General features: G+C 53.6%; 1 protein-coding gene across 5 annotated transcripts; it reads right to left on the bottom strand.

Moving 5' to 3' along the window:
* Positions 1 to 246: 246 nt before the first annotated feature.
* Positions 247 to 24,181, bottom strand: ARHGEF39 (Rho guanine nucleotide exchange factor 39). 5 transcript variants are annotated; one of them, XM_059725446.1, is made up of 10 exons: positions 24,163 to 24,181; positions 17,277 to 17,464; positions 16,911 to 17,005; positions 16,371 to 16,491; positions 9,191 to 9,309; positions 7,976 to 8,046; positions 7,297 to 7,425; positions 6,242 to 6,471; positions 5,099 to 5,187; positions 4,730 to 4,864 (listed from the first exon to the last, which is right to left on the bottom strand). In XM_059725446.1, the coding sequence occupies exons 2-10, from the start codon at positions 17,421 to 17,423 to the stop codon at positions 4,828 to 4,830; spliced, it is 1,038 nt and encodes a 345-aa protein (XP_059581429.1). In that variant the 5' UTR covers positions 17,424 to 17,464; positions 24,163 to 24,181; the 3' UTR covers positions 4,730 to 4,827. The 5 variants fall into 5 exon arrangements, with proteins under 5 accessions (XP_059581430.1, XP_059581429.1, XP_059581428.1 ...); XM_059725445.1 differs by lacking the exon at positions 24,163 to 24,181 and adding an exon at positions 19,555 to 19,904; XM_019483920.2 differs by lacking the exon at positions 24,163 to 24,181 and adding an exon at positions 17,589 to 19,420.
* Between the last annotated feature and the right edge of the window lie 4 nt (positions 24,182 to 24,185).

Here is a 24,185-nt window from a genome sequence, read left to right as displayed (position 1 = left end):
TGAAGAACGAAGATCTAGGCAGCCACAGAGCATTCGCTGGACAGACTCTCCCAGCTGTAGGAGTCTGGGACTTTTACTTCTGGATCACACGTGAATGCACTTGGGGACAGGAACCATTGCTTATGATCTAAAACAAGTCAATAATACAAGGTCATAGGATTCTCATGTTTTACAGTGAGATCAGTTTGCTTTTTTAACAATGTTCAAAGTTTGGAGATGAAAAACTGAGGCATCGTTTGGCAAGTATTCAAGAACTACTAAAATTTAATGCTCAAAAATACTTTTAGGATAATCTATATATTAAATGTTGTGTTTAATTAAAGGCACTTTTTCAATGCCTTTTTTCTTTTAGGTAAAAATGTAAATCACAGGTTGCTAAGGAGATTTTCCTTGATGTAAGGCAGAAATACCAGACATTTCATGGAGTCTAGAGACTTTACTATTGATTTGATGTGAAAGGCATCCTGGCATTTTGGAGATGCCTGGCTGTACAGAAAACCCAAAGGGGATAGGTTTCTAGGAAGGAGCAATATAGGAACCTATATGTTCTAGCAGAATGTGTTTATATGAAAGACAAGGTTCATAGATTCATAGATGTTAGGGCCGGAAGGGACCTCAATAGATCATCGAGTCCGACCCCCTGCATAGGCAGGAAAGAGTGCTGGGTCTAGATAACCCCAGCTAGATACTCATCCAACCTCCTCTTGAAGACCCCCAGGGTAGGGGAGAGCACCACCTCCCTTGGGAGCCCGTTCCAGACCAGGTTAATGTAGTTTGCTCTGCTTAGAGCAGAAGGTGGTTCAGTTCGGTGCTGGCTCTGAGTTGCTGTCAGATTCTATTGTACAATTTCAGACTGGCTCCTGAGATCTCTCATCTGCCAGGTAGAAAGAACTCCCTTCTAAAGGAGCAGAAGTGTCAGCTTGGTCTTATCCCACATCGCTCACAATCCACTAGGCCTCTTGACATCTTGAGAGCAGGGATGCAGAACAACTGAATTTGGCACTTGTTTACAAGAAATGAGCATAGTGCACATCAAACTCACCTCTGCATGAGACTTAATCACCATGTTGGAGTCTGAGTGACCAGGTAGTATTTCAATTACAATTCTTTTGCTAAATCCAAAGATGAGCAGCTGTTGCACAGTTACTTTAAGTGAGTGTTCTAAAATACCGTAACAACTACTAACCACATATTAGATGGCAGTGTAATGGTGCGTATTAATGACTACCCACATGCTAATTGCACTTACAAGTAATGGATCAGAGTACTTACAGCTGGGCTAGTAGGGGATAAATTCTGATTGTCCCGTGCTGGCTGGTTCCAGCTGATACTAAGAAAGGTGGGAGGGGGAGAGAAGTGTTTGCCTTCCAGAAACTTAGTTACACACCTGTCTCATTTTCCCCCAAAATGCACAACCTATTTTCCCCCCATTTCCATTCCTTATTTATCCTTAGTTCATTCTTGGCAGAGCTCAGTGATCCACATGGTTTCTTTACCACAGGGTGACTGGATTCAGCCAATAGATGTGAGACTTTGGTAGTAAGGGGCTTAGGCCATGGACACTCTCTCCATGCCACTGCAGGAATAAGCACTGGCAGCAGCTGGGTCCCAGTATCTGTCTGCTTGCCTCCAACCGGGGGTGGGTCATTCCAATCCATAGCTGGAAGGGATGGTCTACCCTGGTCTACTGCTTTTTCTCTTCAGATATATATAGTAGCTTCCTTCCTTTGTCTAATTTGTAGTAATGCTATTACTACCTTATCTTTTTGTCTTTCTGCTTAAGCCAGGGATTCTTGGAAGTTTGGGCATGCTTGTTCTTAAGAATATGATCCTGCATACCGTTACCTATATCAGTATATTAAATTTTCTTATCATATTTAGACACGATCACTACGCCCCAGCACCACCTCTGTATTTCAGGCACACTTAAGTTTACCTGCTTTCCTGTAATCTGGTGATTAAGGTGTAAATGCAGCTATGGCTTGCTTTGTATCTAGTCCTCACTCTGTAGGAGGAAGCTAAAGTTTTAGCGACTTCTCTGGCAAATTGTTTTATTCATCTTGATCAGAAGAAACCCTCAGTATCTGAGTTACAAACTACATACAATTAAAATGCTGTTGTAGAATAGTCTATCATGGAAGGGCTACTACCTCTGCCTTGCTGGAAATACTGTGCTGTTATGGTCAAACTGAATTAATTTATTCTTATCTAAAGGGACATGGTGAAAAAGTTAGGGAGTGAGACCTACTGTGAGAGGCTTCCATGTGAAACTGAAAAGACTGGGTTTGGAGGTGTTCAGGGATAAGACATGATAATGCTTTTTATAAAGTTAGACACTCCTTTTAACCATCTCGTAGTACAAGAAAAAGGAGCATTTAATTAAGGGCAGGGATTCTTCACAGACATGTACCAGGACTTTGTTAGTTTTAGCAGATGTCTGTCCCTCCTCACCTCCCCCTCCCACCTGCAACCTATCCGCACTCTGTCACACATACCACCTCACCAGGGAGCTTTCCTAATTTTAACCCTTCCAAGCTTGCTACAGCAGCCAAGAGCTTAGGAAGAAATTTAAGAAGAGCACATACATTTATGGGTAACACGAACATCCACAAATTGGTTCACAAGACAATCTCTGACTGTTATCGTGAAGAACACCACCCACACAGGCAAGTGATCTCAGCCTCTGGTGCTGGACCAAAAGTCTCAGCTGATCAGGCAGTTGCCATCTACAGTATTAACAGCAGTATCTTCAATGCAGAATTGTCTGAAAGTTACAGGCCTCAAAATACCACTCCAATGTTAATCTCTGAGTTCAGCAAGCTTCACTGAAAGTGTCAGGACCTAGAAACAGTGACAGACACCAAAGCTAAAAAACAAACATTTGCAGCCACCAGGACACCTTTGCAGACACCTTTGTTAAACAAGCATAAGAGTCTGTTCCCATGTAAGCAAACAAAACACTTAACACTTTCAGCTGGATACATATCAGCAGATCAGCCTCTTCATTGCAGAGCCTATTGCAGAGATTTATACTGCAACTAGCACCCAGAGACTCCAGTGTGAAATAGGTTCCTTTATAAACTCTTCAATTAAAAGCAGCAATTGTGTTCCTGGCTTGAAGAAATTACTCTTAATGTGACTTCAGAATGATGGGAACATACAAAGTTTGCTGTTAAAAGATGCTTTTAGAATAAGATGTATAGTAAAGGAATCCATGTCTGTTTCCCAGCAGAAAGAAGAATAAAATAGTGTAGACTTTCCACTGTATTTGTCACAGAAAGAGAAAATATTAGTGAAGTTTTAGAGATGACAATAGCCTAATGGTCCATAAGCCTCAAAAGCAGTGAGGATCAGCTTCCCCAGACAGAAGCATAAAAGGACTAACTTTGTGTTTGACCTAGATGCAGTGTTTGATGCTCCAGAGCCTGGGGCCAAAGACCTTCTCTAAGTTGCCCCTTGTCTGTTCCCGTACCACCTTTAAGTGACAGCCTTTTTTAAAAAACGAGTTAATCATAGTTGCATTTTTCACTTTCCTCACTTGCTACATCCACGTGTGCTGCTCCTTCAAGCAGCCTAACAATAGGGTGACCATGTTGGCCAGGACAGTCCTGGACTTTATAGGCTGTCTCAGTGTCCCGGCCACTGGAGAAAATTTAAGCAAAAGTTCCAGATTGGCAGGAACCTGGGAGCCATGGGGTTGCAGCTGTGTGTGTGCGCCTCGCTCCTGGGAGCTGTGGAGTGGTGTGTGGGGCAATGGGCAGGGCCAGAGCAGCTGTCAAGATGCACTGGGGAGCACAGTGCCTTTCTTACCAGAGCCAGGTCTCTGAATGCTGCACAGGCTCCATCTGGTCTGTGCTGGCTCATGGCTCCGGCCCCATCCCAACAGCCATGCACTGCCAGGGTGGGCCAGCCACACTGCAGCTCCCACGATGAGAGCCCAGCCAGACCCTGCTCTAACTGGGGAGAGGGGATGCAAGGCTTGAGCTGGCTGCACCCACCAGGCCCAGGTGGGTGCAGCCCAGGTGTATGGATAGGACACAGCCACAGGTACTGGGCCAGAGCCATGAGTTAGACAGAGCCCGTGCAGCACCCTCCGTCCCTGGCAAGAAAGGCACTAGGCTCCCGACAGCTGCTCCAGCTGTGTATGTGTGCATATTCGTGCATGCATGCCCCCCCTCTCCCCCCCATCTCAGATTTCCTTAAAATAATTATTTATTGTCATCCTGGTTAACAACCTTGTTTGTCAGCACAGGAATCCCCAGGAGGTCCTGTCATACCACAAGTCAACCTGACTTATCCTCCATTTCCACCATCTGCAGTCTGCCAGCTCAGGCAGCTAAATCTCTGCCTTCCCCAGATGTTGTTTTATGGATACAGCCTTGCCTTGGTTAATGCAGAATTCTAATGCCTGTCCACAGCACATGCCAAGGTGTATGTGAAATGCCACTATGATCATTGTGAAAAAAAACAACCCTGAAATAGATTAATCAAACAACTACCTGAAACTGGGAATGTGAGTGAGTGTCCTGGTTATGAAAGATGCTGAGACCTCAGCTCCTGTGAAAGTGCCTTACATCAAGCTTTCAATACCAATCCTTAGGCACCCATGTTTGAAGAAACACTTGGGTACAGGAAGTGACGCTTGACATACACAAAAGTGTTGGTATCTGCGTGGAGGTTGGGGCAGGTAGTGAGACAGTACTCAGTCCCACCCCATGCATAACAGTGGCTCTGGCAGAACATCTCAGCATATGACCCCCATGTATGCTGCTCTACGCCCCAGACTGAGTGCTGCAGTGGGGGTGGCGGCTCTGCTCTGGCATCCTTCTAACTGCCTGAGTTGGTGGGTCTGGCGCTCAGCTGCCTGTGGAGAGCAGAGGGAAAACCCGCTGTTAAACCCTGCACCCATGCGCACTGTTCCTGCTCCTTGGCACCCTTGGAGCCAAGGCCCCTCCTGTGAACCTTGGGTTACAGGAACTTGCCCACTGGCTACACTCACAGAAGCCCATGTGGTTGCTCTGCCCCCCACAACCTCCTCCATTCTGATTGTGCGCACAGAGACTATCACCCGCTGACAGCAGGAAGTGCCAGCACCTACCGAATGGCAGTTGTGAGACTCAGGTGCCAGCGATTGATGTCCTCCTGGTCGCTCGACATCAGCAGCAGGGTCTTGTGTGGAAAGCAAAGCTGGAAGAGAAAGCTGAGTCCAGTGCTTGTACAATGCACCCTTGCCAGAGGCAGGAGAGCAACAGTAACAGGCCACCATGTGCTGGGCAGCCCAGAAGCAGCCTAAGACCCACCTTTCTCTTGTTCCTTCAGCCACAGACCTCAAAGAACCTCACAAAATTATTAAAGCCTCCCAGTACCCACTAGGTAGCAAGTCACAGCCCAGAAGCACTGTTCACCCTGTTACCATCCCCTCACCCCAACTGGCCCTCCTAGTGAGGCATACTTGTTCTTGCCAAGGCCTTCCCAAAATCCCAGGGTAGCCCGAGGGCTCTGAAGAATGGAGGTAAAGGACAACTCCCCAAGCACCACAAGTTGCCCCAAAAGTTGTTCCTCAGCAGTGGTCTCCCCACTAGCAGATCCTGCAGCAGAAAAAGCCATTGGAGCAGCTGTTGTGTGGTGCTGCCAGTGCCATCTCCTCTGGCCTGAGGGGGCAGGACTCCCAAGGAGACAGTCCCAGCAACTGTAATGGCTCCAACTTGTCACGCTGTTGTGAAGCCAGTCTCATCCCATGTTCCAAGGGTTGCCTTGAATCTAACCAAGGGTGTGTCAAATCTAGTCAGATCTGCCTTGATTCTAGACTAGTACAAGGAGGGCACATTAGCTACAGTCCTCTCAGGTACTACTCCCTGGATTTCCTTGGGCCCCTCACCCTGAGACCCAGGGGAGCAGGGACAAGAGGCTGTGTGCCAGGGACAGGGTGGTCAGGGAGGACCATGCTTTGCACTGCAGTAGAATGGGCTCTGCTTTTCCTCCTTCTCCCTTCTGCAATGATCCTCCCTAGCATTGCCCAGCCCTCTGCATTTTCCATTGCCAGCATTGCCCCACCTCTGCCATGCTTCTACTAAATCTGGAGGTTCACACAGCCTCTCTCTGCCCCTTCATGAGTCACAGGAGTTAGCTGCACCTGCTTTTATGCCACAGCCAGTTTTAACAAACCAGAGAACAGAACATTTGCAGACAGAAAGGAATGGCAGGCTGCGGGAGCTACAGCCAGGAACAGAGGGAAACTTACACTGAGCAGCCCTCCTTGCCCCTGGGTATGACCAAACACTTTATCCACTGTGCACTGGCTCAGGGGGTAAACGGCTTGGCAAGCAAACTTGTCCGAATTGAGAAGGTGCAGCGGGTGGCAGGGCTTTGTGGCAATCAAGATATCCGAGAAAAGGAAGAACATCATACGCTTCACCTCTTCTCCCTTTGCAGGCACCACCATCAGCCAGCCCTCCCGGACATACCAGCGCCCTGGCCACAGAGAAAGGAAAGGAAAGCACAGCTGTCAGATGGAACTAATGAAAATAAGGGAAGACATTGCCAATGAGAAGGAATAAGTCAAGCTACTCAAGTAGGATGTTAGGTTTGAAGTCAGCTCCAACCGCTCAGCATAAGGACCTGGACACCACCAAGCAAGTTCAACAAAATCTGTCTGAAATGCAAACGTAGGCTCAGAAAAAAGTTTTAGCTGTACAAGGGAAAGGGTGGATTTAAAATGCTGGTGTAGGACACTGCACCAGAAGACCAATGTTCAGACTGGTTCATTATTTCAGAGACACTAACAGGACCAAGTTTACCTTAGAGAAAACTCAGAAAAAAACAGCTCAGAACAATACAAAATAATGGGATTAAAAGAACTGGGGGAGGGCAGGGGCCCTCAGGTTCTCTAATTATACAGAAGTGATAAAATAAGAGAACAAGGAAATGCACAGCAGAAGTGAAGGGCAGCAAACTTAAACTCATAAAAAGAAATACAATTAGTGCACCATGCTGTTACCCAGGGGAACTCAGTGTTCAAATTAGACACACCACAAACTTAGCAGGATTGAGACAGACACAGCGATGCACACAGACAGACTTCCCTTTGCTCTCGCTATGCTCCCTGTGCACAGCTACATTAACTAGGATGACAGGTAAAAGGGAATACGTGTCCTCCTGCATATTCAACAAGCCACTAACTGATGGGAACAAAAAAGAAAGATTGCTTCCTGTGAGGTGATTGCTTATGGACATTTGGGTTCAAAGGGGGCCACCACCAGACAGTCTGACCTGCAAACACATAAACCAAAGTCCCACCTGGAGCCAGCACCTTCACCTTCCGTCCTTTGAGCAGCTTCTGGACTCGCAGCAGCTGCAGGGAGTTCTCATGGCTGCGAGCAGTGTCACGAACCCAGTGAGACATCTTGGAAATAGATTTCACAGCCCCTGAAATTACCATAGCACATCCTCCATCATCCCCATGCTCTGTTCACACCCACCTGGGTCAAGGAAGCAGGACATAATGAAGACAAGGGAAATTGGAACTGAACATCCAGCAGTGAAGAACACCTCCCCAGTGGTGACACGTATCATGCCAGAAAGCCTCTCTCAGTTTGGGAGCCACGGATAGGTACAGTGGGAAAGGGAAAGGAAGTGAGTCCCACAACTGGAACATGGGCCTTTGACAGATCACAGGCAAGCAGACATCAGGGAGTGGCCCTGGAGTGGCCCAGGGGATAGATGGGCCAATGGATTGGGTCTGTCACATCTATGACCTCATCTCCTCAGCCCCTTTCCCCAAAGGTGAATTCCCTAGACCCTTTCCCATTGCTGGCCAGGCCCTGCACAGGCCCAGGCAGCTGGAGTGTTCGGTCAAGGTGGCAGCGAGAGGCAAATCTGCTAGGGCTCTGCACAGACCTGCAGAGCATCAGCAAGGTCTTCTCACTGTAAAGGGACAGTCCTAACCCAGAAAGCAGCACTCATGGGGATCTCATACTTGCAAGCTGCTGGAACTCTGCACAGTCCGGGCTGGTGTTCTCCATCAGGTCTCTCAGCAGGTGCTTGTACCTATGAGAGTGGAGGTAGGCAGCAGGGTGATGTTCAGACAGGGAGATCAGCTTGAATGACAACATCTCATATTAGTAGCAGTGCAAGGGATGTGGCAAGTCCAGCCTCAGAGAGGGAGGTGGTGGTCAGTCAGTTTGGAGGGCTGGATCACCTCTCCCCCACCTTTTACAGACCATCAGGCAGTTTCCACCTCAGTCCATCTCTCCCCACTCTACGTTGGCTGACAGGCCTATCTGCACAGCACCACAAACTATGGCACTATCTCTCCTCTCTTCTGTAACCCTAATAAAACACAACACCCTTCTCCCTCACACTCCCTCTAGTCTCAGAGGCTCCCACACAGTGTCCCCCGGCTGCATGTAGAAGCAGAGAACACCAGCTGATATGACCCCCTCCTCGTTTGGTCTCCACACGACCACTCAGCTCATACCACCTGGGCAGCTGAGCCACTTTGCCACCCACTCAGTCTGTGGCCACCCCTGACTCCCTACTATTGTCTGTCCAAGTGACTGTCCACCCATCCCCTCTATCATCACAGGCCAGGACCAAGGAAATGCAGCCAGCAGTTGGAAAGATGATCTCTAGGAAGCGACAGGCACCCCAGGGCAAGAAGCACCAGGAAAGTCCCAGCCAAGAAACCACAGGACAGCGTATCGTCTGCAGTTTGCCACCCAGAGCAGACACAGCCTCCAAAAAGTACCACTTTGGCCAGCTGGCCCTTGCCAAGTTGCCAAGTCTTATTAATGCCTGGAAAGCCCAAGGCCCTCTCCCCACCACCCTGCCAACTCTGGGGTGACAGATCTGAGCCTGCAGTGACAGCAACCCATAATGTCCCACTCCAGTACACTGGCAGCACCCACATGACAGAGCCCATGGCAAGGGAGGAGCTATAACTCAAACATTACCTATTGTCCAGGGTCCTCCAAGAGTCCAAGCCCCTGAATGTTTACACACACACACACACACACACACACTTGTTAATGAGCCTGCAGCTCAGGCACCCAGACCTGGAACACTCCATCTAGCTCTTTGTCCACCAGCACCCAGAAGACTACTGCCTTTGTACCCCGCTCTTCCCCTCTAATTAGGGCTCATCACTGGGGATCCCTGCCACCAGCAGGCCCAGGGTCACTTGCTTGCTTACTGATGGAGCCTCTGCAGGGGCAGAGGGAGCAGGTCCTCCAGCTGTAAGCCCAGGAACTCAGGTCGAGACTCCTGAAGCTTTTTGAACCGGCGAAATGCCTTGTTCTTCTTCACCTGCTCCTGTATGACCAAGAAAAGGCACATAGGTTTGAGGCCCAAGAAAAGTAGTGGTCTAAGCCAGGGGTGTGCAAAATATGGCCTGTGGGCTGGATCTGGCCTGCTAAATGATTCTATCCAGCCTGTGGCTGCTCCTCTGAAGGAGGATTGTACCCAGGCTACAGGTGCCCTGGCTTCTGGTGCCTCTCACCTATCTCCCTTCCAAGTGCTGTAGCCAGCTGCAGCAGCAGCTCCAGTTCCAGTGGCCAGGTAGCCACTCCTCTCCCTCATTTGGTCTGCCCTGCTCCCCCAGCTCCCACTGTATACGCCAAGGCAGGAGGTGCTGAGCTCCTGGCCAGGCTTCTGCACACCAAGGCTGTCTCTGCACAGCTCTGACTCTGCAACCATTCACAGATGAGGCAGCATGTCCTGTAGCCAGGCATAGACATGTATACCATGAGCTATGGGTGACAAATAGCACTATTACTCCATCAAACATATGTTATCCAAAGTATAACCAAACTGAAGGGGAAGTATGGATGACAGGCTTGGCCATTTTCAGGGAACCCGAGTCAAAGCTGCAGAAATGTGACTGAGCAGCAAGCCAAGGGCCTGAATCCTAAATACTCTGTACAGGCAATCCTCGCTTAGTGCTCCTAATTGGTTCCAGAAAAACTGAGCACTAAGTGAAACAGCGTTAAGCAGAACCCATTTCCCCTAGGATTTAATGTAAATAAAGATAATTGGTTCCACACCACCTGCCAACCCAGACCCCGTCCTCCTGCAGCCCCACCCTGCACTCCTGCTGGCCCTCTCCCGGCAAGGCACCACGCGGGCTTTGCCAGGGAAGGCATCAGCTCCTCCCAGCCTCATTGTTCCCCTGCCGCGATGGCCCCTGCCAGCCTGCGCCTGCTGGCCACCGGTGTGCCTGTGCATGGCCCCAGCTGCCCTGCCCATGGGGCCCGAGTTGGAGCTCTGGCATGGGGTAAACCGCAGGGCCACCCACCTGCCCGCACCCCGCTTTGCCTAGGGCACCCGGCACTGGGATGAGCTGCCACCACCAGATCACTGCAGGCTCGGGATGTGTCCGTGCCCCATGGGTAAGTGTATGACTGGAGTGGAACAGGGCACGGGCTGCAGCCTGGGAGCAGGGGAGCTCTGTGGGCTCCGCTTGAATTGGCCCAGGCCCTGCACTCCTGCTGGCCCTGGCCTTGGGCCCCGTGCTGCTGCTGCCCCACTGGCCCAGGTCCCGCACTCATGCCCCCCACCCACCTCTTCTTGCTGCTGCCGCTGGTCCTCCCCACCCACTGGCTGCTCCAGCACCACGTACTGAAGCGGACCCTGCGCTCCTGGGCCCGCCGGCCTGGGCTCCAAGCTCATGCACCCCAACCCTTCCCCTTCTCGCTGCTACCACTCCTCCCAACCCGCTCTGCATGAAACCTGGGCTCCTGCCAGCTGCCACTCACAACTTCCCTCGCCACCGCCACCACCACTGCTCCCCATGCCCGTGCTGAGCGTTATAGCGAAATGCGCTCAGTGCTGAGTGAAACTAGGTAGGTATTTTAAATGAGCACTATAATGAAACAGCGGTAAGTGGGGGTTGCTTGTATTACGATTGCATCCTAAAATATTAATAACTAAGGTGACCAAATGTATTACTAGTTATTCTGTTATAATACATATACAACCAACAACCCTGCTATAATAGATGTATTTTGCTAACATGTCTAAATGATTATAGACACAAAGGCAGCCTTGAGGATGAAAAGAGCAAAGCAGCCTTGTCAGGCCACAGTTAGTAAATAACTGACCAAGGCCAAATGACAGGAGAGATAGGGCAGGGAGGAAAGGTGGGGGTGTGGCGCCCTATGTCAAGGAGCAATACACATCCTCAACAAGTAGCACTGGGTCAGAGGAGGGGCACACTGAAGTGCTCTGGGTCAGAATACAAGGAGGTCCGGGAGAAAGGGACTTAATGGTGGGGGTCTACTACAGACCACCCAACCAAGGGGAAGAGCTAGACCAGGAATTCTTAAGTCGGCTCACGGAGGCAGTTAGGTCAAAGGATGTGGTCATCATGGGTGACCTAAACTTTCCAGACATCTGGGAGGAGCAGTCAGCCAGGTCTGACCGCTCACGTAGGTTCCTAGCCGAGATACAGGACCTCCATCTAACCCAGGAGGTGCACAGCCCCACCAGGGGAGAAGCCTTGTTGGATCTGGTCTTGGCTATGGGAGATGACCTGGTGAGGGGTCTGTGGGTGCTCAATCACCTGGGCAACAGTGATCATCGCCTGCTGGGATTCACCATCCAGCGCAAGGTGGCGAAGGCCTGCAGCAAGGCAGCAGCCCTGGACTTCAGGAGGGTGCATTTCAATGAGGTAAGGAGATTAGTGGGGGAGACACTGAGGTCCCAGAGGTGGGGGGAGTTGGGTGTCCAAGAAGAGTGGTTGTTCCTTAAGAAGCCAATCCTCCAAGCCCAAAGGGAGGTAATCCCTACACGGATCAAAGGGGGCAAGAGGGCACAAAGGCTCCCATGACTCACCAAAAGCATCCAGAAATGTCTCCAAGCTAAAAAGGAGGTGTACACCTGACGGAAGGGAAGGGCCATCACCAGGGAGGACTACACCTTTGTTGCTTGGGACTGTAGGGGGGTGGTCAGAAAGACAAAGGCAGAGATGGAACTGGGACTAGCTACCCGGATCAAGGACAACAAGAAGTCCTTTTTTAAATACATAGGGGGTAAAAAGAAGGTACCGGGTAATGTAGGGACTTTGCAAGACACACTAGGAAATCTGGTCGTCACACCAGACAGCAAAGCTAAACTATTTATTCATAGATTCATAGATGTTAGGGTCGGAAGGGACCTCAATAGATCATCGAGTCCGACCCCCTGCATAAGCAGGAAAGAGTGCTGGGTCTAGATGACCCCAGCTAGATACTCATCTAACCTCCTCTTGAAGACCCCCAGGGTAGGGGAGAGCACCACCTCCCTCGGGAGCCCGTTCCAGACCTTGGCCACTCGAACTGTGAAGAAGTTCTTCCTAATGTCCAGTCTAAATCTGCTCTCTGCTAGCTTGTGGCCATTGTTTCTTGTAACCCCCGGGGGTGCCTTGGTGAACAAAACCTCACCAATTCCCTTCTGTGCCCCCGTGATGAACTTATAGGCAGCCACAAGGTCGCCTCTCAACCTTCTCTTGCGGAGGCTGAAGAGGTCCAGGTGCCCTAGTCTCTCCTCATAGGGCTTGGTCTGCAGGCCCTTAACTATACGAGTGACCCTTCTCTGGACCCTCTCCAGGTTCTCCGCATCCCTCTTGAAGTGCGGCGCCCAAAATTGCACGTAGTACTCCAACTGCGGTCTGACCAGTGCCCGATAGAGGGGAAGTATCACCTCCCTGGACCTATTTGTCATGCATCTGCTGATGCACGATAAAGTGCCATTAGCTTTCCTGATGACTTCGTGACACTGCCGACTCATGTTCATCTTGGAGTCCGCTAGGACTCCGAGATCCCTTTCCGCTTCCGTGCCACCCAGCAGGTCATTCCCTCGGCTATAGGTGTGCTGGACATTTTTCCTCCCTAGGTGCAGTACTTTGCATTTCTCCTTGTTGAACTGCATCCTGTTGTTTTCTGCCCACTTGTCCAACCTATCCAGGTCTGCTTGCAGCTGTTCCCTGCCCTCCGACGTGTCCACTTCTCCCCACAGTTTTGTGTCATCTGCAAACTTGGACAGAGTATATTGCACTCCCTCGTCCAAGTCGCTGATGAAGACATTAAAGAGTATCGGTCCAAGGACCGAGCGCTGCAGGACCCCGCTGCCCACACCCTTCCAGGTTGATATCAACCCATCCACTACGACTCTCTGGGTGCGACCCTCTAGCCAATTCACCACCCACCGGACTGTGCAGTCATCCACATCACAGCCTCTTAACTTGTTCACCAGTATGGGGTGGGATACCGTATCGAAGGCCTTCCTGAAGTCTAAGTTAATGACGTCAACCCCTACTCCTGCATCCAGGCGTTTTGTAACCTGGTCCTAAAAAGAGACTAGATTAGTCAGGCATGATCTACCTGCTACGAACCCGTGCTGGTTTCCCCTCAGCATAATTTGTCCTGCCGGGCTCTCGCAAATGTGAGCCTTGATAATTTTTTCAAAGACTTTGCCAAGGACAGAGGTGTTGCCTGGGTCCTCCTTCCTCCCCTTCTTGAAAATGGGGACCACATTGGCCCTTTTCCAGTCTTCCGGGACCTGGTCCGTGCGCCACGAGCATTCAAATATTCCCGCCAGTGGCTCTGCAATGATGTCGGCCAGTGCCTTCAGCACCCTCGGATGGAGCTCATCCGGGCCTGCCGACTTAAAGGCATCCAGTTCTTCCAAGTGACTCTGCAACATTTCAGGGTCTACGTATGGCAGTCTGGCGCCTTGCTGCTGCCTCTCTACAACCCCAGTGAGACAACTCATTGAGGAGTTCAGCCTTGTCCCCCCTGTCCGTCACCAATTGCTTATGCCCATTTAGTAGAGATCCTATTCCACCCTGGGCCTCCCTTTTACTCCCTATATATCTAAAAAACAATTTTTTGTTATCCTTAACTTGGGATTTAACAATTTCTTTGCCTCCATTTTTCTGAGTAGGCACCTGGTTGTCCCCCCCACTGGGACCCCCATAGGCCCTGTGGGAGGCACACCCAGGCCTAGGGTCAGTGAGGACCTAGTCAGGGAACTTCTGGAGGGACTAGACGTATTTAAATCAGCAGGTCCTGATGATCTCCACCCCAAAGTGCTGAGGGAACTAGCCGAGGTTATTGCAGGACCTCTGACACGGCTTTACGAGCACTCGTGGTGCTCTGGTGATGTGCCGGAGGACTGGAAAAGGGCCAATGTGGTTCCCATTTGCAAAAAAGGGAGGAAGGAGGACCCAGGAAACTATAGGCCTGTTAGTCTTTCCTCGGTCCTGGGGAAGCTCTTTGAGAAAATTATCCTGGCGCATGTCCACGAGGGGCCGGCAGGGGAGACTATGCTTAGGGGCGACCAACATGGGTTCATTCGAGGCAGGTCCTGTCAGACCAACCTGGCGGCCTTCTATGACCAGGTCACCAAATCCCTGGATGCAGGTGTCGCGGTGGATATAGTCTTTCTGGACTTTAGGAAGGCCTTCGACACTGTCTCTCACCCCATTCTCATTAAAAAAGTAGGAGACTGTGGTGTCAATGCCTACAGTCAGATGGGTCACCAATTGGCTGGAGGGCCACACCCAGAGAGTGGTGGTGGACAGGCCTTATTCAGCCTGGAGGAATGTGGGCAGTGGGGTCCCCCAGGGCTTGGTCCTCAGACCCGCACTATTCAGCATCTTCATCAGCGACTTGGGCAAAGGGGTAAAATGTACCCTGTTCAAATTTGCAGATGAAACTAAGTTGTGTGGTGAAGTGGGCACACTAGAAGGAAGGAATAGGCCGCAATCGGATCTAGACAGGCTACAGGGGTGGGTGGATGAGAGCAGGATGGGGTTCAACACTGACAAGTGCAGGGTGCTGCACCTGGGGAGGAAGACCCAGCAGCAGACCTACACGCTGGGGAACTCCCTTCTTGTCAGTGCAGAGGCAGAAAAGGATCTTGGAGTCATTATTGAGGCCAATATGAACATGGGCTGACAGTGTGGGAATGCGGTCAGGAAAGCCAACCATACCTTGTCATGCATCCACAGATGCAACCCAAGCAGGTCCAAGGAGGTGATCCTCCCCCTCTATGCAGCACTGGTCAGGCTGCACCTGGAGTACTGCGTCCAGTTCTGGGCACCACACTTCAGGAGGGATGTGGCCAATATGGAGAGGGTCCAGAGGAGGCCACCCGCATGATCAGGGGGCAGCAGGGCAGGCTGTACGAGGAGAGGCTACAGGACCTGAATCTGTTCAACCTCCACAAGAGAAGGCTGAAGGGGGATCTAGTGGCCTGTTACAAACTAGTCAGGGGGGACCAGCAGGCATTGGGAGAGTCCTTTTTCCCCTGAGCACTCCCAGGATTGACAAAAAATAACAGTCACAAGCTAGCAGAGGGTAGATTCAGGCTAGATATCAGGAGGCCCTACTTTACTGTCAGGGCGGCTAGGATCTGGAACCAACTTCCAAGAGACCCTGGGGTCTTCCAAAGAAGGCTAGATAGACACCTAGCCGAGGTCATACGAGCCCAGTACTCTTTCCTGTCCAGGGCAGGGCGTCAGACTTGGTGATCTGCTCAGGTCCCTTCTGACCCTACCAACTATGAAACTATGACAAGTCATAAAGGAGATAAGAAATATTTCCTTCCACTGTCTCAAAAATATTAATTTCAATTAATTAACAACCACTGCCCATCTACTCACACACATGACAATAAAGGAGTCATCATAAAACACTTAAAGTGATGTGTCCTTACATTGCCCTGCGGTAGTGGATGAAACTCAGTGACTGTATCAGATAGGGCCTGTGGGGACAGGAATCAATAGGCTATATGTGCACAAGCAGACCGAGCCAGGCTAAGCCAGGGTGCATCCTTAAGGCTCAGTGGGCCTGGCCACCTGCACTGGGAACTGATATGGATGTACAATCTGGAAGCCAGGAGCACAAAGGGGCTCCTCCATGGAAGAGTTATAACCCCCAAGGCAGTTTCCAGACAGTGGAATGGAAGGTGTTTCAAGAAGGGTCAAGCTATTCCTGGTGTTTCATCTGCTAAAGGCAAAGGCAGGAGCCCAGATAATCCTGCAGACAGAGTCCAGCTCCTCCCAACACTCCCACCTCAAGTCCCCCCGTGCAGCATGTCCCTGTTGAGATGAGATTCCCAGAGCTGGCAGGGAGAGGACCTCTCTATCTGATCTGAGCTGGGGGGGGGGGATGAAGAATCCTTTGCTCCTAGATCTCCTCACTTAAACCTCCAGCTCTGATAACAAACAATGCTCAAAAGTTGAGGGTTTTGCCACAGGGAAGAACAGGGTGGAGAAGAAGCAGTAGAGTAGAGAAGGTGGCAACCAGTCACTCCAGAGAGAGCATCAAGTAAAAGGTGTAGGGAGTCTGCTGTGCCTGGGAAGACAGGAGTAGGAAGACAGAGGCATTTACCTGCAGGGCTTTCCTTGCTGGCTCCAGGTTCTCGGCATAGTGGCCATAGAGCTCCAGCTCACGACAGAAGCTGTCCAGCCCTTGCCCCAGGCACCCCCTCTCCAAGTGGTGCAGCAGAGTCCTGTGTGCAGGGAGGGATGTTCACTGAGCAGGGGACACAGTGGCCAAAGGCATCTTGGCTCCCTCCAATCCCAGCCCTGCCCCCTTCCCTCTCTTTGGCACCACTCAGCTCTCATGCAGAGATTAAACCCAGGGCATTTACCCATGCAAGCTAAGTGGGAAGTTCCATAGTGTGCTGGGAAGCTGACTCCATTGTGCTTCAGCTAGTGAGCGATTGCGCATGCAGGGGTCCTAATAGACATGTACAGGCCCACGCTCCCATGGGCACATCCCCACACCCAGCATACCTATCCCTGCAGTAATGGCAGGATATTTCATTGTGTGTTGTGGTCACTGCTGTCCCGAACTGACTGGATTGTTCGCTTCCCTTCCCCCAAGGGATCCCCTCATGAATGGGGATGCTGTATGCAGTTAACTCACTGGCTGGTGAGGTGTATGGATTCCAGGGGTCCAAATATGGCTGCCCGCACAGCTGGCAGCAAAGTTCCTTTGGCCTTCAGAATGGTCACAAAATACTAGATAGGAAAGAGACAAGTGCAGAGAAGTCATGGCCACAGCCCACACAGGGGTGATGCTGCTCCTAACCCCAAGTGTGAGAACCAGACTGCACCCTCCCAACAGCAGCGAAGGGGCAAGCACCAGGCACTGGAGAAGCACTGAGTCAACAAGGCCTCCACTAGGACCCTCACCCACAAGGGAACAGGGATGGGTCATGGAACTGGCTGCCCTAGGCCCCACGCGGCAGTCAGGGCACTGTGAGGAAGCGCCTCACCCCCCCACACCCACTGTGATCACTAGGTCCAGCTGCTCCAGGTATCTCTGCTCTGTTTCCACCAGCTCCCTAGCTGTCCGGCTCCGTTTCCTTTCCCAGCGGGCCCTCTGCTCTTCCACCGTGTTGGCTGTGGCCACAGGCTGAAGGTGCATTGTGCTCATGATGGACTTGGGCTTGGGATGAAGACATCCACTGTCTCACTCTGCAGCAGAAAGAGGCAAGAACCACGAACAGTCATGACACAGGTGCACCCAGGCAGTGCAGGGGGGCTTCTGCTCTGCTTCCATGGACCCCTCCAGAGGACACAGCCCCAGTCCCTCATTAACCTCAGCTCTTCCCAGAACTGAAGAGTCCCACTGTCACACAGCATCAAGAGGGGTGGGAAGGCAGCAGGGTCACACAGAAGTAGCCCTCAAAGAACAGTTTCTGGAACATGACCGACTTTTCTTCCTGGCATCCCCATTTGTCAAGCCCATGAGGGGACAGCAGTGGAGGAGATCTGAGCTAGGCATGGACCACAACGCTTCCTCCCAAACTGAGTCCCTGGCAGAATGCTATGTTTATGGAGCAGTATCTGGCAGTAGTGCGAGATCTTCAGATCTCCACCAGTGAGGCAGGCATGTGGCACCAGCAGTGCTGCCATCTGTCTCTAACAGAGCAGGTCTTGAAACAAGGGCAAGCTGGTCTCTTCGCCAACACAGAATAACAATCTACACATCTGATCTAGTGCAAAGGCCTGCCTGGCTCAGCGGTCCCTGGCACTTCTTCGCCACATTCCTATAAATCCATCTCTTACTGACATTTTCTAAAGAGTCTTAGAATCATAGAAATGGAAGAGACCTCCAGAGATGATCCAGCCCATGGCCCAAGGCATGACCAAGCATACCTCTTCCATCCCTGAGTTTGTCTGGCCCATTCTTAAAAACCTCCAGTAAAGATGTCATAGCTCCCCTAAGTAGCCTGCTCTAGCGCTTCCCCACACCAACAGTGAGAAACCTGCTTGGCAAAGATGCAGTCCTACCGTGGCCTTGTCCTTGTGGACTATACTGTACAGTACAGCTGCCACCAAAGCACTCAGCCCACTCCCGCTCATCTCAGATGGAATTGCTGATATGAGAACCAGTCTGACCAACAAATGCTCAAGACGCCCGAGCCAGAGCTTTGCTAGGACCACATCCAGGAGTACCGCGGAGAAATGCATTTCTAATGCTATCAGGATTGTTGGAAGACAGGTTTGCCCTCAAGTAAATGACTAAATGCAGGTCTTGCCTCCAGTTCCAGAGAAGTGTCCACAAGGGAACATGCATCTCTGCGCTTTGATGCAGCATGCAACTTTGCCACAAAGCAGGCCACGTTTCATGTTGCGTGGCAACGGGCAGCAGCCTGGCGCGCTATGAGAACCGTTCACAATGCCAGCGCTGCCGCTGCAGCAGCCACGTGAAACTGTCCCGTGCTCCTGTGTTTCCAGGAGGCACGTCTGAGCCAAACCGAGAAGCACCTGCTCTTGCCGCAGCCCTTCCCAGTCCGCTCCCACACGCCTCCTGGAAACAAACGCGTGGGAAAAGTGGCACCCGGCTGCAGTGCTGGCCAGGGGCACCAGGCTGCTGCACGCCTCAGCTGCCAGCGAAGGGCTGCAGCATGAAGGGCACGCCTGCCTGGTGGACGCTTTGCTGTGGCCATCTCCGCTCCGGCTGCCCACAGGGTCGCAGCACGCTTTTACCCGGACGCGACGGCAGCAACACCGAGGTAAAACGAGGCAGCACAACAGCCGATGTCGACTGGAGCGGGCCAGGCTCAGAAAGGTTGAGGGGCGCGTGACCCCGAGAAGCCTGAGGACCCCCCTTGCATGGAGACAGCGGTGCCGACACCCCCGAACGTGGCCGTGACCAGGGCCGCTGGGCCAGCACGGGGACACGTGCCCCGCAAAGTCTGTCACAGGCCAGGCAGGGCCCTCCGTCTCGGGCAGGGCCTGGGCCCCGTGCGACCTCGGGGGCCCTGCCAGGGCCCGCCCTGCTCCGCGGCAACTACGGCCCGGGCCGGGGCCGGCGGAGCCCGCGTGGGCGGCTCGGGCCCGCTCCTCGGTGCGCGGAGCCGCCGCCGGGCGAGCAGGGAGGGTCGCGGCCGCGGGGGCTCCTGGCCCGGCCCGGCCCGGCCCGGCCCGGCCCGCGTCCCTTCCGCCCCCCGCATCGGGCTCCTGCAGCCGCAACCCCGCGCGCCCCGGGCCGGCCCCGGCCGCTCTGCGCCCCCCCGCCCGGCCCGGCCCGGCCCGGCCCGGCCCTTCCCGCTCCTCACAGCGGTCCGTCCGAGCGAGCCGCCTGCGCCGCGCGGGCCCCGGCCGCTCCCCGTTCAAACTGCCGCGCGGCGCCCGGGGCGGAGCCGCAGCCCGGCCGGGTCCGCCCGGGGAGGAGCCGGCCCGCGGCTGCCCGCGCCCCCACTCCGCTCCGCTCCGGCTCCGGCTCCGGCTCCGGCCCGTCGCGCTGGAGAAGGGCCGGGAGGCGGCCCCGGGGCCCTCCTGCCCGGCCCGGCCCGGCCCGGCGCAGCGTCCGCGGCGGAGCGCCCGGAGCCGGGACGAAGCGGCTGGTGTTGACGGCGCGGCAGCGCGGCCCGGCCCGGCCCGACGGGACGGTGTTCCCCGCCCGGCGCGGGAGGCCCGAGCACAGCCGCAGCCGGGCCGGGGCCGGGGCCGGGGCCAGGGCGGGTGGCGGGCAGTCCCGGCCGGGCGAGCCCCCGCCGCCGGGGCCCCGCGCTGCCTGCCGGGCACGACCGCGGGAGCCTGACCTCGGGTCTTTATTCCCGGTTCCCGGTTCCTTTTTCAGAGCTAATCGAGGCTCAAGAGACAGAATGTCATTAGCTACCATATGCACTAATTAATATGTACACTAATATTCCACATCGAGTACGGAGCCCTAAACCAAGGTCAGATTAGGATGGGGTTATGGGGCAAAATACTTCTTGGGCCGCCCCCAATTGCGCGGCGATGCCACTGGGGACTGTCCCAAAGACCCCTGACCACAGTCCTGCCCGGCCCCGAGCGCGGCCCGGCCGAGCCAGGCTGCCAGCTACCAGCCCCCACGCCCGCTCCGCCAAGTGCAATGGCTTGAATAAGGAACTGGCTTTCGGGCTGGGATTACGGCTAGAAATCCCGCTTGGGCCGCCCACAGAACACCTCTGTGGCCCGGGGGCTGTCCTGGACATCCGTGACCAGAGACTTGCCCGGCCCCGAGCGCGGTCTGGCCGTGCCAGGCTGCTGACAGACAGCACCCCAGCCGCTGTGCTAAGAACATGGAACTGAGTAAGGAACTGGAATTTGGGCTGGGATTATATCCAGAAATCCTTCTTGGGCCACCCCAGACCGTGTCCCTGTGCCACCGGGGAATACTTCTGGACATCTCTGAATAGAGACTTGCCTGGCCGAAAGCACGGTTTCTTCATGCCGTGCTGCTACCTGCAGTCCCCTATGCCCACCACGCTAAGTATAATGGCTCGAATAAGGAATTTATTTTGGGCTGGGATTAGGGATAGAAATTCTTCTTGGGTCACCCCACGCCATGCCTCTCTGGCACTGGGGGACTCTTCTGGACACTCTTGATCACGTTTTTGTCTGGTCCAAAGAACGCTTTGGCCATGCCAGGCACCAATTTACTTGCCATCCGCATGTGCTATTTCCATTGCTACCAATAAGGAGCTGCCCTTTGCTGGGTTCATGGGGCAAAACCATCATGGAATCATCCCAGAAAATGTCCCCACCACCAAGGAGCCTCCTGAAGAAATCTGGGGATGTCCCTGCTCAACGCAATGCTGGCTTTTTGAGTCTAAGCCTCCCAGCTGACACCCAACCTTTAAAACCTTGACGTTGCTGTTGCACCAGGCAGTGGATGGCAGGACAAATGGCTGCATGCAAATATGGGGCACCAGCAACAGACCTCTGCTCCGATGCGTGGTATTTTGCATGTGTCAGAGCAAACTCAATTAATCAAGTTTGCTGCCAGTCTGCTCAAGCGCGCTAATTAGCGCACTCCAGCAGGCTCTGCATCACATGTATTCACTGTGCCCGTATTTCAAAATGCCAGGAGCAGTGCAATGTCCAACTGCCATGCAGAAACTTGGTAAAATAACTTAGAGCTGGGTGTTGTAATTTAAAGGAACCTGCTCACTCACTAGCAAATGTTAAATTAAAACAAGTTTATTACAAGGGAAAAGGGGAACAGTGATACTTCCTAAGCAAAACCTTAACTATTAACTTTTAACTGTAACTCAAAATGGATCACAGTCAGAGGCAAACCAACCTGGGGAGCTCCCTCCTAGCCAAGTCTCTTGGGAAGGGAGTTTCACCCACGGCTACCACCCAGGGACTTGCAGTACAAAAGAAATTCCTTACTCGAGCCAGTATAATTAGTGCAGTGGGCATAGCATGAAGAAAGCGCACTCTGGCTCAGGCCAGACTCTGGTCAGGGGTGTCCAGGAGAGTTCCCCAGTGCCACAGAGACATGGTGTGGGGTGTCCCCAAAAGGACTTGCAATGATAATCTCAGACCAAAACCCAGTTCCTTATTCAAGCCAATATACTTAGTACTAGCAAACTTCCCATCAGGAATGACAGGCGGGTGGGAGGGAGGGCGCGGGTATGGAGCCGCACCCCCCCTTCCCCCACCCCGCTCTACCCGCACCTCCCTCCAGCCACTTCAGGCCTGACCCCAAGCCACCCCCATCCCCTGCCCACTTCCGGTCTGACCCCACTTCCCTCCTCCCTCTCACCACTTCAGTCCGGTTCCACTCCCACCCCCTCCCTGCTGCTTCAGGTTCGACCCTGATCCCCTCCTTCCTTCCCCCCACAGCCGCTTCAGGTCTGCCTGGCCTGCATCTGCCTACCTCCCTTCCCTCCCCCACTCCCTGCCCCCCATCTCCCTGTCCCTGCCGGTTGTCTGGAAGGCATCCAGGATGGGTGGCCACCATGATACCCCACTGGCCCTCAGGCAGGAAGATGGGAGGCAACCTGGCTGCTCAGATGGCTGGGGCACATTCCCCACCACCAAAATTCCCTGGTAGTGGTGCAAACTTGGGCCCACGCAGCATGTGCTGCTCAGCCAATTGCCTCCCTCCCTCTCGTGGGCGCATGCACAGCTGGCTAGAAGCATTAGGGACAGACACTCAGACAGACACAGACAGCCAGATGAAGCCTTTTATTATGTTAATGGATATGGGGGCTGCAGTTAGCAGCATGGCATGAAGAAACCGCACTCTGGGCCAGGCAAGACTCTGGTCAGGGATGTCCGGGGGAGTCCACCAGTGCCACAGAGTCATAGTGTGGGGCGGACAAGAAGGATTTCCATTTCTAATCCCAGATCAAAAACAGTTCCCTATTCAAGCCATTGTCTTTAATACAGTCGCTGGGGGAGGCATGCTCTGAGTTGGCAGCGTGGCAGACTGTGCTTTGGGCTGGACAATACTCTGGTCGGGAATGCCTAGGAGAGTCGCCCAGTGTCACAGAGTCATAGAGTGGGGTGGCCCAACAAGGACTTCCATCTCTAATCCCAGCCCCAAAAACAGTTCCTTATTCAGTTCCATGTGCTTAGTACAGTGCCTGGGAGGTAGTGACAGTTGGCAGCCTGGCATGGATAAACTGCATTTTGGGCCAGGCAAGTCTCTGTTCAGAGAGTGCCCCGGTGGCACAGGGACATGGTCTGGGGTGGCCCAAGAAAGATTTCTGGATATAATCCCAGCCCAAATTCCAGTTCCTTATTCAGTTCCATGTTCTTAGCACAGCGGCTGGGGTGCTGTCTGTCAGCAGCCTGGCACGGCCAAACCGCGCTTTGGGCCAGGCAAGTCTCTGGTCACAGATGTCCAGGACAGTCCCCCGGGGCACAGAGGTATTCTGATGGGTGGCCCAAGAGGGATTTCTAGCCGTAATCCCAGCCCGAAAGCCAGTTCCTTATTCAAGCCATTGCACTTAGAAGAGTGGGTGTGGGGGCTGGTAGCTGGCAGCCTGGCTCGGCCAGACCGCGTTCGGGGCCGGGCAGGACTGTGGTCAGGGGTCTTTGAGACAGTCCCCCAATGGCATCGCCATGAAATTTGGGGCGGCCCAAGAAGTATTTTGCCCCATAATCCCATCCTAATCTGACCTTGGTTTAGGGCTCTGTACTTGATGCGAGATATTATTGTATATATTAATTAGTATAAATGCGTAGCTAATGAAATTCTCTCTCTTTAGGATGTGTAATTCATTAATAACAAGTTTTGATTGGGTCTACATTAGTTTTGAAAAAGGGACAGGGACCCGGGAATAAGGAATATGAAACCACGAATAAGGAACTGGGAATAAGGAACCAACTTCAGCCTCATGGCCCAGATGGACAGCTCAGGAAGGGGTGGTCTGTGCGGATCCTGCCTTGGCAGGGCAGGGCAGGGCAGGGCAGGGCTGGTCTGGAGGTGGCCCCGAGGCCCTGCTCCTCCAGGAGCGGCCCGAGCCAGCAGACCGCTCAGGCGGGCGCTGCGGAAGGTGCAGGCTCCTGTGGCCACCGCGATGCCAGGCGGCCGCGGAGCTGTGCCAGTGCTATCCGGTCCTTCCGGGCCCTAGGGAGCGGGGTCCGGGGTCCTGCATGAGGCTGCAGCTCCAGCACGAGTCCCGGGGCCGGGGCCGGGGCCGGGGCCGGGGCGGCTGCTTGGCTGCAGACCCGCCCGGGGCCGGGACCTGTGCGGGCAGGGGTGGCGGCCCCGCCCCGGCGCCGGGACCAGAAGCGGGGTGGCGCGCGGCCTCCTGCCTTTTCACACAGTGTCTCCGCGGCCGGCCGGCCGGCGCGTCCTTGGCCGCAGCCGCTCGCCCGCCCGCCCGCCCGCTCCGCCCCCGCGCTGCGCTGCGCTGCGCTGCGCTGCCTCGCGGCGCCCGAGGAGCTGCAGAGCGCACCTGAGGGCTCCGGCTGCCGCCCC

Source organism: Alligator mississippiensis, chromosome 3, assembly GCF_030867095.1.
Source record: "Alligator mississippiensis isolate rAllMis1 chromosome 3, rAllMis1, whole genome shotgun sequence".
In the NCBI taxonomy this organism is placed as follows: domain Eukaryota; kingdom Metazoa; phylum Chordata; order Crocodylia; family Alligatoridae; genus Alligator; species Alligator mississippiensis.
Note: the sequence above shows the minus strand (reverse complement) of the source record. Positions and strands in the feature narration are given on the sequence as shown.